The sequence below is a fragment of the Leuciscus leuciscus genome (genome assembly GCF_965113295.1).
Source record: "Leuciscus leuciscus genome assembly, chromosome: 2".
Taxonomy (NCBI): Eukaryota; Metazoa; Chordata; class Actinopteri; order Cypriniformes; family Leuciscidae; genus Leuciscus; species Leuciscus leuciscus.
In genome coordinates this window covers 1,252,065-1,265,884 of record NC_138726.1, presented here as the reverse complement: position 1 = coordinate 1,265,884, position 13,820 = coordinate 1,252,065, and the positions used below count along the sequence as shown (strand labels likewise).

Below are 13,820 nucleotides of genomic sequence, written 5' to 3'. Positions count from 1 at the left end.
TGACACACACTGCAGAAGGATGATTGAGGGAGAAGTCGATATTGTCCTTTAACACTCTTGAACCAAGTTTGTTTGGGTGATGGCCATCCCGATGAAATAGTTGTCTCTGACTCCAGAAAAGATTGAAGTTGTCAATGAAGTTTACTCCTTTTATATTGCAGGTTTTTTGCAGCCATGTATTAATCCCAAGCAGCCGTGAAAACCTGTTTGTTCCTCTTGCTGGGAGTGGTCCACTGATGAATGTTTGAACTTTCAGTCTTTTAAGTGTTTCAAAAAGTTCATTGAAATCCTTCTTAAGGAGTTCTGACTGCTCTTTATGAATATCATTCTTCCCCACATGAATTATGAGTCGATTTGCAGTCTTATGTTTCATTAGAATGTTCTGAAGTTCCCTGTTTATATCAGAAATTGTTGCTTGTGGAAGGCAGCACGTAGTTGTATCCCTGCTGCTAATGTTTCTGATTATGGAGTCCCCCACTATCAGAGTCCTGGGCTCGGCTGCGCTCTGAGCTGAGTGCCGCTGTCTGCTCGACCTTGAGCGCCAGTTAGCATCAGTGTTAGCTACTGGCTGATACAGTCTGTGTTCGATCACATTCATCACGTTTGGGGATTCCTCATTTACATTCATTAGTACTTCAAATCTGTTCTCAAGATGTATAGGTGTTGGTGGGAGACCAGTGTTTGACATCCTTGTCAGAGCTGTATCTGGGGTAGAGGATGCTACTGCGGTAATATGTGGGGCTCGTGACAATCTGATGTCTCGAGTGCCTTTGGGTCTCGCTCCCTGTTTGTGCCATCGATTTGTAAGTCGATCGGCTTGTTTCTCTACCTGTCGAGGAGCACTAGTTTCATGGGACTCACCGGCTATATGCTGAGGGTGTCCATGACGAAGCTCTGTTGTGTGTTCCGTCTGGTTTGGTGGTCCCGTAAATAACTTTGTTTCAAGAACTGCAATCCTTTGTAAAAGTCTGTGGCAGTTAGTGCAGCAAGTAGATTCCAGAAGAGGCATTTTCTCTCTTATCCTTGTAGGCAGTTGTGTTTTCCTTTCCCCGGAATGTAAGCTGGTCGGGTAGAAGAATTCTGCGTTTTTGTGGTAATCCAAACTTTGTCGTTTGAGCACTGTGCTGATTTGCTGAAGTTAAAATTAGGTGATAAAAGGAGCTAAAATATAAAAATATAGAAGATAAAATATAAAAGCGATAGAGCAAAGCGCGGAGCAGTAAGCAAGAGCGTCCGAACGGTAGCTGAGCTGAGCAGGAAGTGACGTAATTTGCAAGCGGAAAAACTGAACACTTCTCTAGCGAAGAGAGTCCGTGCACAAGATTAAATCTGGCACAAATTCATTTGCTATTTAAATAACATGGCGCAGGACGTGAAAAGGAAAACTGCGTCGGGCTGAAACTAGCTGATCACACTAGCGTCGCGCCTGGCGCTGCATTGCACAGGGTGTATGATAGGACCCTCTGTCTATAAAGCCGCGTTTCCACCAAAATTACCCAGAACAATTTGTCCAAAGAACTTTTTTTCCCAGGAACTTTTTTTCCCCCAGACCTGTTGCTGTCTGCGTTTCCACCGCAATCTAAAGTACTGTGAAGATTAGGCAAATAGTCCAGGGACGTAGAACTGTGTGCTACTTTCCAGTACCCGCTGGATTTCATCCTCTGAATTTAAGCGTAATAAAGCCTGAACCTCGTCGTCGGTCCATCTGTCGTATTTTTTAAACTCCATTGTTGATTCGAATAGCAAACACTCTTACTGCACGCACCGAAACAGATGGTGGTTAAAATGAAATGCCGTGTGTCGTTAACCAATCAAAATGCGGCATGAACTCAACCAATCAGCATGTTCAGCGCCCAAGTCCCACACCTGAAAGTTCCTGAACTTTGAAAAAGTACTACCTCGTGAGCAGGGACTTTCTGAGGGGGAAATATTTACCCAGAACTTAATTTAGACCCTGTGGTGGAAACACACCGTGTATCACCACAAAGGCCCTAGTTCCTGGGGAAAGTTCATGCGGTCGAAACGCGGCTTAAGTGACCAAAAAAGCCATTTTAAAGCAGTTAAAAAATACGACCGCTAACACTTGTGTGCCCACTAGTGATTTGGGGCACCAATTCTTATTCTAAATCAGTGCACGTAAAATTAAACTTCTAATTGCCTTGAATATCTTTTTACACTGTTTAGAAGTAGCATTTTCACCTTGGTGGTGGCGTTGACTTGCGCTCCTCGCTGCAGGAGCAGAGCTGCCATCTCACTGTGTCCCTCCTGAGAGGCCAGATGAAGCGGGTTCACCCCCTGCTTGGTCTGGATGTTGGTCTCGGCTCCGTATTGCAGGAGAGTAGTGGCGATTTCCATCTGATTCTTCTTAGCCGCGATATGAAGTGGAGTGTATCCATTCTACATGAAGACACAAAGCACAGTTAGGCTGGTGTGACTATTCCTATCATACATGTTTTATTAAAGATGCAGTGTGTATTTTTTAGCAGCATCTAGTGGTGATTTTGTGAATTGCACCCAACAGAAGTTACGACAGCAGAGAGTAGCCAGTTAAGCAATGAGGTTTCTTTACAAAGATATTTGGTTTACTTAATTATTCAGTAAAACAATGTTTTTGCGAATATTATTGTTATTTGTTCATCATTGTGTCTGACTTTAGCTAGATCTTTGCATGAACAACATAGTGACGAAACGCGTTTGTCCGTTCAGGGCCACTGTAGAAACATGTCGATGTAAGGGGACCTGCGGTGTGTGTAGAGAGAAATGCCTCATTCTAAGCTAATAAAACATAATGGTTCATTAAATAAGGTCTTTATACACCACTGAAAACATAGTTATGTATATGATATTGCATTTCTGTCAACAGATCCTCCTAAATATTACACAATGCACCTTTCAGATCTTCTTACCTTGGCCGTGGCATGAGGAGATGCCCCTTTATCCAACAGCAAGAGCGCCACCTTCTGGTTATCATAGTGCGCAGCAACATGTAGAGGAGTGAGGCCGTTCTGCTGGGATGAGGGTCAGTGCAACATGATTACAGGGGTTAGCGTGGCAAAAGCATTAAATCAAACCCAACGAAACATCTGATGAAAAAGCAATGTTATCAGGGATTGTTAGAGCGTGTTTAGTTTAAAGGTTATCGTCTATATTAGAGTGCAAGTTTTAGAGCAAACTGGCTCCTTATTAAAGAAAAGAGGAAGAAAACAATGTTGTTTCCTTTTCTTAAAAGAATGTTATCAGTAAGTGAAACCATGCTTACCAGAACTCTTGCAGTCAACATAGCTTCAATGTATTTCTTTTAAACAACATCGCAAAGATTAGGCTAAATTATGTCTTTATCTTAAATATACAACAGTGTTTTAAAACCCTCATCCTTCACTCAGGTCATTTTGACCCGAAATTTATTTGTGAAAAAACTGTAATTGTCGCACTTGAACAACGAAAATACACACAAATAAAGATGGATTCGAGGAGTTTTGTGGCTGAAATAAAAAAAAGTAACAAATCCTTCCCTCACGAGTCAATTTGACCCCCTTAGGAATGAATGGAATGCAAGGAATGCTTCAGTTCACATAGAAAAACCTAAAAATGCTCAAAATTCTAAGTAAAAATGCTAAAATTTTACAAAAAAACTATTTTATAATGTCTACATGTATATCTGAACGCACTCTGAACCGAACTGACTTTAGGACCCAGAGGAACAGCTCATTTGCTCCAAATAGAGATATAAAGCCATCTAGTGGCAAGAGTTATGAAATATCAAGTTCAATTATTTTGTTTCCACAAGAGGTCAGCAAAGACACCCAATGGAAGATATTTTGAGCTGAATTAAAAGGTTTATGCATGAAATTGTGAGTTATTTTGAATTTAAGCTGAAAGAATGTGATGAATGTGCTTAAATTACTATTTATTTATTTATTTATCTATCTATTTATTTATTTATTATTGGTCAAATCTAGTAATTTAAAGGTAAATAAAACAAAATTATCTCCAAAACAACTGCATTAAAAATTAGAAAAAATATGATCAAAATGAAATAAAATAAACTTTCTGGACTTTGGCTCATTTTGACCCACAAGTGAAGGATGTGTAACAGAACGCGAGTGAAGGATGTGTTACAGTGTTACAGAACGCGAGTGAAGGATGTGTTACAGAACGCGAGTGAAGGATGTGTAACAGAACGTGAGTGAAGGATGTGTTACAGAACACGAGTGAAGGATGTGTTACAGAACGCGAGTGAAGGATGTGTTACAGAACGCGAGTGAAGGATGTGTAACAGAACGCGAGTGAAGGATGTGTAACAGAACGCGAGTGAAGGGTGTGTAACAGAACGCGAGTGAAGGATGTGTTACAGTGTTACAGAACGCGAGTGAAGGATGTGTTACAGAACGCGAGTGAAGGATGTGTAACAGAACGCGAGTGAAGGATGTGTAACAGAACGCGAGTGAAGGATGTGTAACAGAACGCGAGTGAAGGATGTGTAACAGAACGCGAGTGAATGATGTGTAACAGAATGCGAGTGAAGGATGTGTTACAGAACGCGAGTGAAGGATGTGTAACAGAACGCGAGTGAATGATGTGTTACAGAACGCGAGTGAAGAGTGTGTTACAGAGCGCGAGTGAAGGATGTGTTAGAGAACGCGAGTGAAGGATGTGTAACAGAACGCGAGTGAAGGATGTGTAACAGAACGCGAGTGAATGATGTGTAACAGAACGCGAGTGACGCGAGTGAAGGATGTGTTGCAGAACGCGAGTGAAGGATGTGTAACAGAACGCGAGTGAAGGATGTGTAACAGAACGCGAGTGAAGGATGTGTTCCAGAACGCGAGTGAAGGATGTGTAACAGAACGCAGAACGCGAGTGAAGGATGTGTAACAGAACGCGAGTGAAGGATGTGTTACAGAACGCGAGTGAAGGATGTGTTACAGAACGCGAGTGAAGGATGTGTTACAGAAACGCGAGTGAAGGGTGTGTAACAGAACGCGAGTGAAGGATGTGTTACAGAACGCGAGTGAAGGATGTGTTACAGAAACGCGAGTGAAGGGTGTGTAACAGAACGCGAGTGAAGGATGTGTTACAGAACGCGAGTGAAGGATGTGTTACAGAACGCGAGTGAAGGATGTGTTACAGAAACGCGAGTGAAGGGTGTGTAACAGAACGCGAGTGAAGGATGTGTTACAGAACGCGAGTGAAGGATGTGTTACAGAACGCGAGTGAAGGATGTGTTCCAGAAACGCGAGTGAAGGGTGTGTTACAGAACGCGAGTGAAGGATGTGTTACAGAACGCGAGTGAAGGATGTGTTACAGAAACGCGAGTGAAGGGTGTGTTACAGAACGCGAGTGAAGGATGTGTTACAGAAACGCGAGTGAAGGGTGTGTTACAGAACGCGAGTGAAGGATGTGTTACAGAACGCGAGTGAAGGATGTGTTACAGAACGCGAGTGAAGGATGCGTTACAGAACGCGAGTGAAGGATGTGTTACAGAACGCGAGTGAAGGATGTGTAACAGAACGCGAGTGAAGGATGTGTTACAGAACGCGAGTGAAGGATGTGTTCCAGAACGCGAGTGAAGGATGTGTTCCAGAACGCAAGTGAAGGATGTGTTACAGAACGCGAGTGAAGGATGTGTTACATAACGCAGGTGAAGGAAGTGTTACAGAACGCGAGTGAAGGATGTGTTACAGAACGCGAGTGAAGGATGTGTAACAGAACACGAGTGAAGGATGTGTAACAGAACGCGAGTGAAGGATGTGTTACAGAACGCGAGTGAAGGATGTGTTACAGAACGCGAGTGAAGGATGTGTTACAGAATGCGAGTGATGGATGTTACAGAACGCGAGTGAAGGATGTGTTACAGAACGCGAGTGAAGGATGTGTTACAGAACGCAAGTGAAGGATGAGGGTTAAAAGTGATTGCGGGTTCAGTCTACCTTCCCAGAAGAGTCTGGTGGAGCCCGTCGCTGCAGGAGGAGTTTGGCCACATCCAGGCTGCCGTATTTTGACGCCACATGTAAAGGCGTGAACCCTTTCTGTAGATGTTTAAATGCAGAACACATAAATCAACTAATCCTCGTCAAACACGCTAATCTAACTGGGTGTACATTTCATTATACACCAATTTTGACATTAATGCAAACCTATGGGCAATATCTTTTTCTTTTTTTTTTTCTAACAAAAAAATTTGCAACAAAATATTCTGGGTGGTTTAAAACGCTGGCATGGAAAGAGTTAAACTGCCCACTGTTCTTTAGAATAAATCCTGCAGATTCTTTGGTCTTCCAGCATCTTCTACATATTTGACCCAACAGTGACTGTGTGATTTTAAGATCAATCTTGTCAGGGTTCTGTCACTTCTGTCTAGTGTATTTCTTGGTTTTGTGACAGAGCCCTAACACTGTTTTGTCATGTCTTTGTGTGGGCGCGCGGCTTCTAGCATTCTCGAGCCGTGCGCTCTCTTGTCTGTGTGCCTTGATTCATGTGTGGGCCGTGGTGTTTGGATCCCGGCACGTCGGTCTAGTTTGGTTTTGGTTCTCTATCGGGATTCGGACATTCATGCTCCGCGTGTTTGTATTCCGTCGTTAGCGCACAGGATGAGCTTTCGCTCGTTCTCCTGCGCTCTGTCTTGTCGTATGAGTGTGAGGTTTTGAGTTCATACGCTCTTCTGTCCGCGTGTGTTGTGTTCTGTGTAGCTTTAATTTCTTGTTTTGTCTTGTGTTGTGTAGCACACAGCTTGTTTTACACTGGCTGTGTGCTTTCATGTCATGTTTTGTGTGAACACGTGGCTTATGAGTGTTCGCATTAGCTGTGTGTTCATGTCTCCTTCTGTGTGAGCACATGGTTTGTGATTTGTTTTACTGGCATGTGCTCTCCTGTCGATTGTCTAACCCCACTCATCTTCTTTCCAAATTATTGATTCATTTGCCCCACCTGTCCTGCCTCATTACCTGCCTTGTTTACTCCCTATTTATTTTCCTTGTGTTTTCACTCAAGTCAAGTCCAGTCCAGTCCAGTCAAGTCAAGTAAAGTCATGTCATGTCATGTCATGTCATCCTCGGGGTAGTTTTTGTTTGTATTTTGTTTTATTTTTATTATTAATAAACGCCTTCATTTTTCCTGCAATTGAGTCCTCGCTTAATCCCTCACCCACATCCCTGACAAATCTTTTCATGCTTAGGGATGAGAAAGGGACTCAATACACAACTATTCCAAAAGACACAATCATTCATTGATGCTCAAAAAGATAGATAGATAGATAGATAGATAGATAGATAGATAGATAGATAGATAGATAGATAGATAGATAGATAGATAGACAGACAGACACATAGAACTCCAGATAGATAGATAGAACTATAGATAGATAGATAGAACTACAGATAGATAGATCGATATTTACATGTTTCCTAGAAGACATTTAGCAGATTCTGCAAGGTGTCTAAAGTGGTCTTTTCTCCAGTTAAATCTTGCATGAACTGACCTTGGTGGCTAGAGAGTGTGAAGCGCCGGCCTCCAACAGCACCGTAGTGACGTCCAGATGGCCCTCGCGCGCCGCAATGTGAAGCGGGGTGTAACCGTTCGAGGTCGCCGCGTCGGGATGAGCCATGTGTTGCAGGAGCAGCTGCACGATCTCAGTCTTTCCCAGACGAGACGCGATGTGAAGTGGAGTCTGATCCTCCTGACGGGTGAGATGGGATCAGATTTTCTGCTTTCAAAAAAGCTTAGGTAAAGTTTGAGTACATGTTCGGGATGATGTACATCCAGCCGGTTGTTATCTCAGAATAAACCCGACAGGGTGATCAGGATAAACCCCCTTCAGGTATGTGTGTGTGTGTTGTGTGTGTTATCTCAGAATAAACCCCCTTCAGGCTGATGAAGACCTGATCTTCATCAGCCTGAAGGGGGTTTATTCTGAGATAACACACACAACACACTCACACATACCTGAAGGGGGTTTATTCTGAGATCACTCACTCACACACACACACACACACACACACACACACCTGAAGGGGGTTTATTCTGAGATAACACACACACACACACACACACACACACACACACACACACACACACCTGAAGGGGGTTTATTCTGAGATCACACACACACACACACACACACACACACACACACACACACACACACACACACACACACCTGAAGGGGGTTTATTCTGAAATAACACACACACACACACACACCTGAAGGGGGTTTATTCTGAGATCACACACACACACACACACACACACACACCTGAAGGGGGTTTATTCTGAGATCACACACACACACACACACACACACACACACACACACACACACACACACACACACACACACACCTGAAGGGGGTTTATTCTGAAATAACACACACACACACACACACACACACCTGAAGGGGGTTTATTCTGAGATAACAACCAGCTGGATGTACATTATCCTGCTTATTACACGGCTACTTGCCACATGAGTGAACAATTATACTTATGTATCTAGAGTCAAAATATTTTATTAGCTCTTTAAACGCAAAGCTTCCGCGGAGAGCAGTTTCAGCGGCAAGATCAAACTAGACGGACATTTAAGAGATACGGTTTACAGTCATAACACTTCTTACTCTGCATTTCACCACATAAATAATTAACAAAACAAGCATTTGTGATTAAAAAAGTATATAAATGTTTTTTGTTATAAAATGAGCGATGGTTTGTCTAGATAAGGCTTTTATTACTTGGCTGGGATCTGCACTGAAACTGACATTTGGACCTTCAACCCGTTGGACCCCATTGAAGACACTATATGGAGAAAAATCCTGGAATGTTTTCATCAAAAACCTTAATTTCTTTTCAACTGAAGAAAGAAAGACATGAATATCTTGGATGACGTGGGGGAGAGTAAATTATCAGGAAATGTTCATTCTGAAGTGAACTACTCCTGTAAAAGCTTCTCATGACACTGTAATGCAGATGTAACACCTGGTAACTCCACCCCTGTAATATGACAGAAGGATTGCACTCTCTCTATATTAAGTGAACACATGCAGTGTTGAAGCATGCCTTGGTCTTACCCTTGCTCTGGCGTCCACCATCGCTCCATTCCTCAGGAGACAGCGAACAACTTCCATCTGTCCAGCTCGAGCCGCCATGTGCAAAGCTGTCTCTCCACGCTGGCACAGAAAACACAATTCTTTGTTTTGAATATATGTTTTGAATGGCTGAATATAATAAAATACCCTTCACTAATAAAGGCATTACTAGAATGCTTTGCATCAAACTTAAATTTCTTTCAGTAAACTGATGCATTGAGTTTTATTTACTTTATTATTATTTAAAAATGTATTAATTTACCTAATATTTGTGTGTACTTTGCATTTAGGGCCAGCTTTACTAAACGGGCAAATTAGCGTGAGAGTGCAATCCCATAAAACCGGTGACAGGAGTGTAAAGTTCTTGTTGTGATCTACTGACAACACATACATTAATGAACACAGACGCAGTGGATCATTTCCATAATGACCAACACAATCTCCCAAAAGCAGCTCAAATTAACATCTGGTTTTGGGCGGTAAATAATGGCGCAAACACCAGTAAATTGACAAGCGCAAACAATTCATAAATGATTCATTTAAACACTCTTCCTCCATAAATACTGTGTCTGAAAGGGAAACTCCTACAAATGCATATTCAATAAGATCATCCGCAAAAATAACCCTGTCCTCGCCTTTCAGCGCTTATTTCTCACTGCGTGTCTCTAGTAAATCCTGACAGTAGCTGGCGCAAGCTGTGAGTAAATCTGGCTCTTAATGTTCATTAGAGGATTGAGCTGTTAGGTTAACAACATGCAAACAGTAAACTCTATTACAAGCTGATTCTATTCATGTGGAGTGCTGAGTTCCTGCTTATATAGAAAACTCCAGATTGGTCAGTTAAGGTCACATGACCGGCTCAGTGTTTACTCACGATGTTGCTGACATCAGGGGAAGCTCCGTTCTGCAGTAGCAGAAGAACAATGTTGAGGTGACCCATGAAAGCCGCCACATGGATCGGTGTGAGACCAGACTAGAGAGAGAGAGAGAGAGAAGAAATTAGTCTAATTATCTAATTATCAGTACGTTTAATGAATAGCTTTCTGAAGAATCAAAACGCTATGAGAGTTCAATCGACTGGAATGTTTCTATACGGGCTTCTGTCAATCATTACACCTGCGGATGAACCTATGAAAGGGAACTGTATGGAATTACTTTTGTGCCAATAATAATGGAACTAATGAAAATATAAATTGAAACTGAATAAAATAGCTCACATCCACACATGTAACACACAACACTGACATCTTCACTTCTAGGTCAAGAAGCTGTCAATCAAAAACTCTGTAGCCAATGAGAACACACTGCTGTTAGCCCCGCCCCTGCGAGAGATATGCGCCAGAATGGCGAACGAAAAGTTCAGAAGCATAATTGAAAACTCTGGAAGAGCATTTGTAAGTTCAAAACAGCGAAAGAAAGATGAGAAAACAGTTAGCAAAACATGCAGCGTATTAAAAACAAAGTCAAAAATTTTGCCTGCAATTTTTTTTGTTTTTATTTTGTTTCAAAGATATTTTATTCAGTTTCAATTTATATTTTGATTAGTTTCTTGAAAAGTTACGTTCATTATTATTTGCACAGAAGTAATTCCACAGCACTGCAGATGGATTGCTAAACTGATGCAGGCTTAATGATGATTCTGGCAAATCACCAAACTACACCGATAACTAAAACCGTTGTGCTAAAACGCTGTTCTTCTGGGGAGTGTGTGTTTCTGTGCTCGTACCTCAGTGATGGCTTGAATGAACGCTCCATACTTGATCAAGAGCTCCATCACTTTGACTCTGTTCTTCTTACAGGCGATGTGTAGAGGAGTGAAACCGTTCTGAAAAGATACAAGGTGAAAGATTATAAAAAGCTTTACAGAGGACACAAGCCTCACAGTAATCAAAACGCATGTACCAATGCTCGAGCGTTCGGGTTGGCTCTCTTGTCCAGTAGTAGTTTGGTCACTCGGTAGTGTCCACAGTGGGCGGCAACATGGAGAGCGGTCAGGTAGTCCAGCGTGACATCATCAACAGGCGCCTTGTGCTGGAGCAGGTGTTTGACACACTCCACATGATCACCCTGCGCTGCCATGTGGAGCGGAGATAAACCGTTCTACACAGGGGGAATGGGCAGAAAAAGAAAGAAAGAGAGAAATCACTTTATCATTGATCTTGCGAACACTAAACTGAACTCTCTTTCACGACTTCTTGCGCTTGAGCCGACAAATTCACACAAAGTTAGGGACCGTTCGGTACTTATGGAATGGACCACCGGAGGAAAACAGGGGAGGGTCATGTTTTTTTATTCTTTGTTGAGGGGAGGGTCATCCAACTTTTTTTAGTCTAGGGCATACCTGTCAACACTCTCGTTTTTCCCGGGTTTCTCCCGTTTTTTAGCCCTATCTCCCGGACCCCTCCCGGTTTGTTATTTCTCCCGGGAAACCCCTGTAATTTGCATGGCCCAAACTCTTTTATGAATAATCGGACCAATATGTTTGTCTAATGTTGACCAGTTGCCAGATCTTGTATTAAATGCATTATATTCACACAATCCACACACCATATACAATTTCAACCCATTTGTCATCCTCAACCTGGCAACCTATAACCCAGTGTCGCAGTCACGGAAAGTTTAACCCGAAAGCGAGCCGATAGACATGGCAGGTGAAGGCGGTGTCCCCGCAAAGTGTTTAAACAAAACATAGTAACAACATGAGCCTACCTCTTGCTATTAACCAACCACCCCCCCCCCCCCCCCCCCCCCTCGCAATTCACTATTGCGAATTGCGAATAGTGTCCTGTGAGTGTAACTCTACCGCTGCATTAACATGTGATGTGAATGCACGTCGAGTTTTACAGTATTGGGACTGAGGCGCCAGAACTGCAGCTGATAGAATGTGCGCTGTTGCACGATACTACCATATTTTAGTTTCCATGCTTATTGTGTTTCCACAACAATGTTAGAGAGTAAATCTACTGAAATGGCCACCATAACAGTGGAGTGTGATGTGTAAGATGAGAATGCAGAGGGTAAGTCGTTTGTCATGGTTGTAAAAAAACAATGGCTATCTGAACATCTTTGCCAAGCGCAAACCAGTACAGAAGTAATCAATAAATTATCAAGGAGGGTCATGCCTTTTTTCACAATCATTTTGGAGGGTCATAGAAAAATGTATTGCTGGCGAAGGGAGGGTCAAGTCTATTTTGACTATAGATCTCAAAACTCCTCCGGTAGCCCCTTAAAAAAAAATTAACAGGCCCTTATGTCAGAAATTAGGGAGTATCCTAGTAAACATAGTCGATTATGTCTAAAGTGAACATAAACAGTTGAGATATAAAACGCATGTGTGTCAGTTTCAGGGAGAGAAATCACTTTATCATTGATCTTGTGTTTGAACCTTGAAACTTTAAGAAGAGAGAAAAGTAAACTGTTGTTGGAAAGCGTTAGGGAACATTATAATATAAAGAAACCAGGTCCTAAAACACTCGCCAAGCGCCATATGCGAGTAGAAATCAGCGTTGGCGAGTATATGCTAACATTTTTATGAATTGTAACAATGCATGAACATGAACAAACATGAACAACACTCAGGATAGTTGAAGGGCCAGCACTGCAGCGGATATATTCACACTAAATTATGTCCAAAAATAGTTAGTATAGTTCGTTTGCAGAGTTTATATTTATTATGATCTTATATTAAAAGATTATGTAAAAGTCTACCTAAATGATGTAAAAGTGTACCTTGGTCCTGGCCAGCATAGGCGCTCCTCTCTCCAACAAGAGCTCCACTGCGGTGTCGTGTCCACTTCTCGCTGCGCAGTGTAAAGGAGTGAGGCCATCCTGCAACACACACACACACACACCTTCAGGTCACTTCAGTCATTTCATTACAAAGCACTTTGGGACTTTAAACACCTCACACAAACATGTGCTATGTCATATACTTAACCCTTACACACTCAACCACAGTCTCTCTCCTGTGTCTCTTATTCTCTGCAGTCATTATTGATCATAGCACAGAAAAAGCACTGCTGAAGTCAGAAACAGCAGAGTGTGAGGTGTGTGTGTGTGTGTGTGTGTGTGTGTGTGTGTGTGTGTGTGTGTGTGTGTGTGTGTGTGTGTGTGTGTGTGTGTGTGTGTGTGTGTGTGTGTGTGTGTGTGCGTGTGCGTGTGCGTGTGCGTGTGCGTGTGCGTGTGCGTGTGCGTGTGCGTGTGGGATGATGCATCAGACACTGCAGGAGAGAGACTGCAGAAGAAAGGGATAGAACACAGCCAGATGGACTCCACACTGCAGTCAAAATCTGAACAACAACACAGCCGGTCATAGCTTTAATCAGAACACACACACACACACACACACACACACACACACACACACACACACACACACACACACACACACAAACAAACATACAAACACACACACACACACACACACACACACACACACAGGGTTTCCCTGCTCTTCCTCTCTCATGTCTGACTGCTAACCGCCTCAGTTATGCGTATATGTACAAAACTATAAAAATAAAGTTATTACTGACCCTTGTTTTGGCATCAATCTGAGCCCCTCTGTCCAACAGCAGAAGAACCATATTAGTGTTTCCTCTTTTGGATGCAACATGTAGTGGCGTGATCCCATTCTGTTTAGAAAAATAATTAAATAAAAACAATATTATTAAATACAAATGATATACGATTCAATTAAAAACTTTGGTGTTGGCTTGACAAAGCCCTGTCCGAAAGTTTCAAAAA

At 42.4% G+C, this 13,820-nt stretch overlaps 2 protein-coding genes across 42 annotated transcripts in view; one reads left to right on the top strand and one right to left on the bottom strand.

Annotated features, from left to right (window-relative positions):
* Positions 1-13,820, top strand: part of LOC309488793 (uncharacterized protein) — a gene marked incomplete at its 3' end in the record, with an annotated part of 264,286 nt that overhangs the window by 4,024 nt on the left and 246,442 nt on the right. The window lies entirely within an intron of this gene.
* Positions 1-13,820, bottom strand: part of ank2b (ankyrin 2b, neuronal) — a 191,860-nt gene that overhangs the window by 61,213 nt on the left and 116,827 nt on the right. For 24 of the 41 annotated variants that reach the window (XM_082160841.1, XM_082160835.1, XM_082160844.1 and 21 more), the window contains 11 exons: positions 13,610-13,708; positions 12,807-12,905; positions 10,980-11,177; positions 10,804-10,902; positions 9,952-10,050; positions 9,060-9,158; positions 7,478-7,675; positions 5,931-6,029; positions 3,260-3,295; positions 2,907-3,008; positions 2,200-2,397 (listed from right to left, as the gene is read on the bottom strand). In XM_082160841.1, the coding sequence (XP_082016967.1) occupies positions 2,200-2,397; positions 2,907-3,008; positions 3,260-3,295; positions 5,931-6,029; positions 7,478-7,675; positions 9,060-9,158; positions 9,952-10,050; positions 10,804-10,902; positions 10,980-11,177; positions 12,807-12,905; positions 13,610-13,708 (1,326 nt within the window). The remainder of the gene's footprint in view (positions 1-2,199; positions 2,398-2,906; positions 3,009-3,259; positions 3,296-5,930; positions 6,030-7,477; positions 7,676-9,059; positions 9,159-9,951; positions 10,051-10,803; positions 10,903-10,979; positions 11,178-12,806; positions 12,906-13,609; positions 13,709-13,820) is intronic. The other 17 variants (XM_082160834.1, XM_082160861.1, XM_082160842.1 and 14 more) reach the window with 2 other exon arrangements.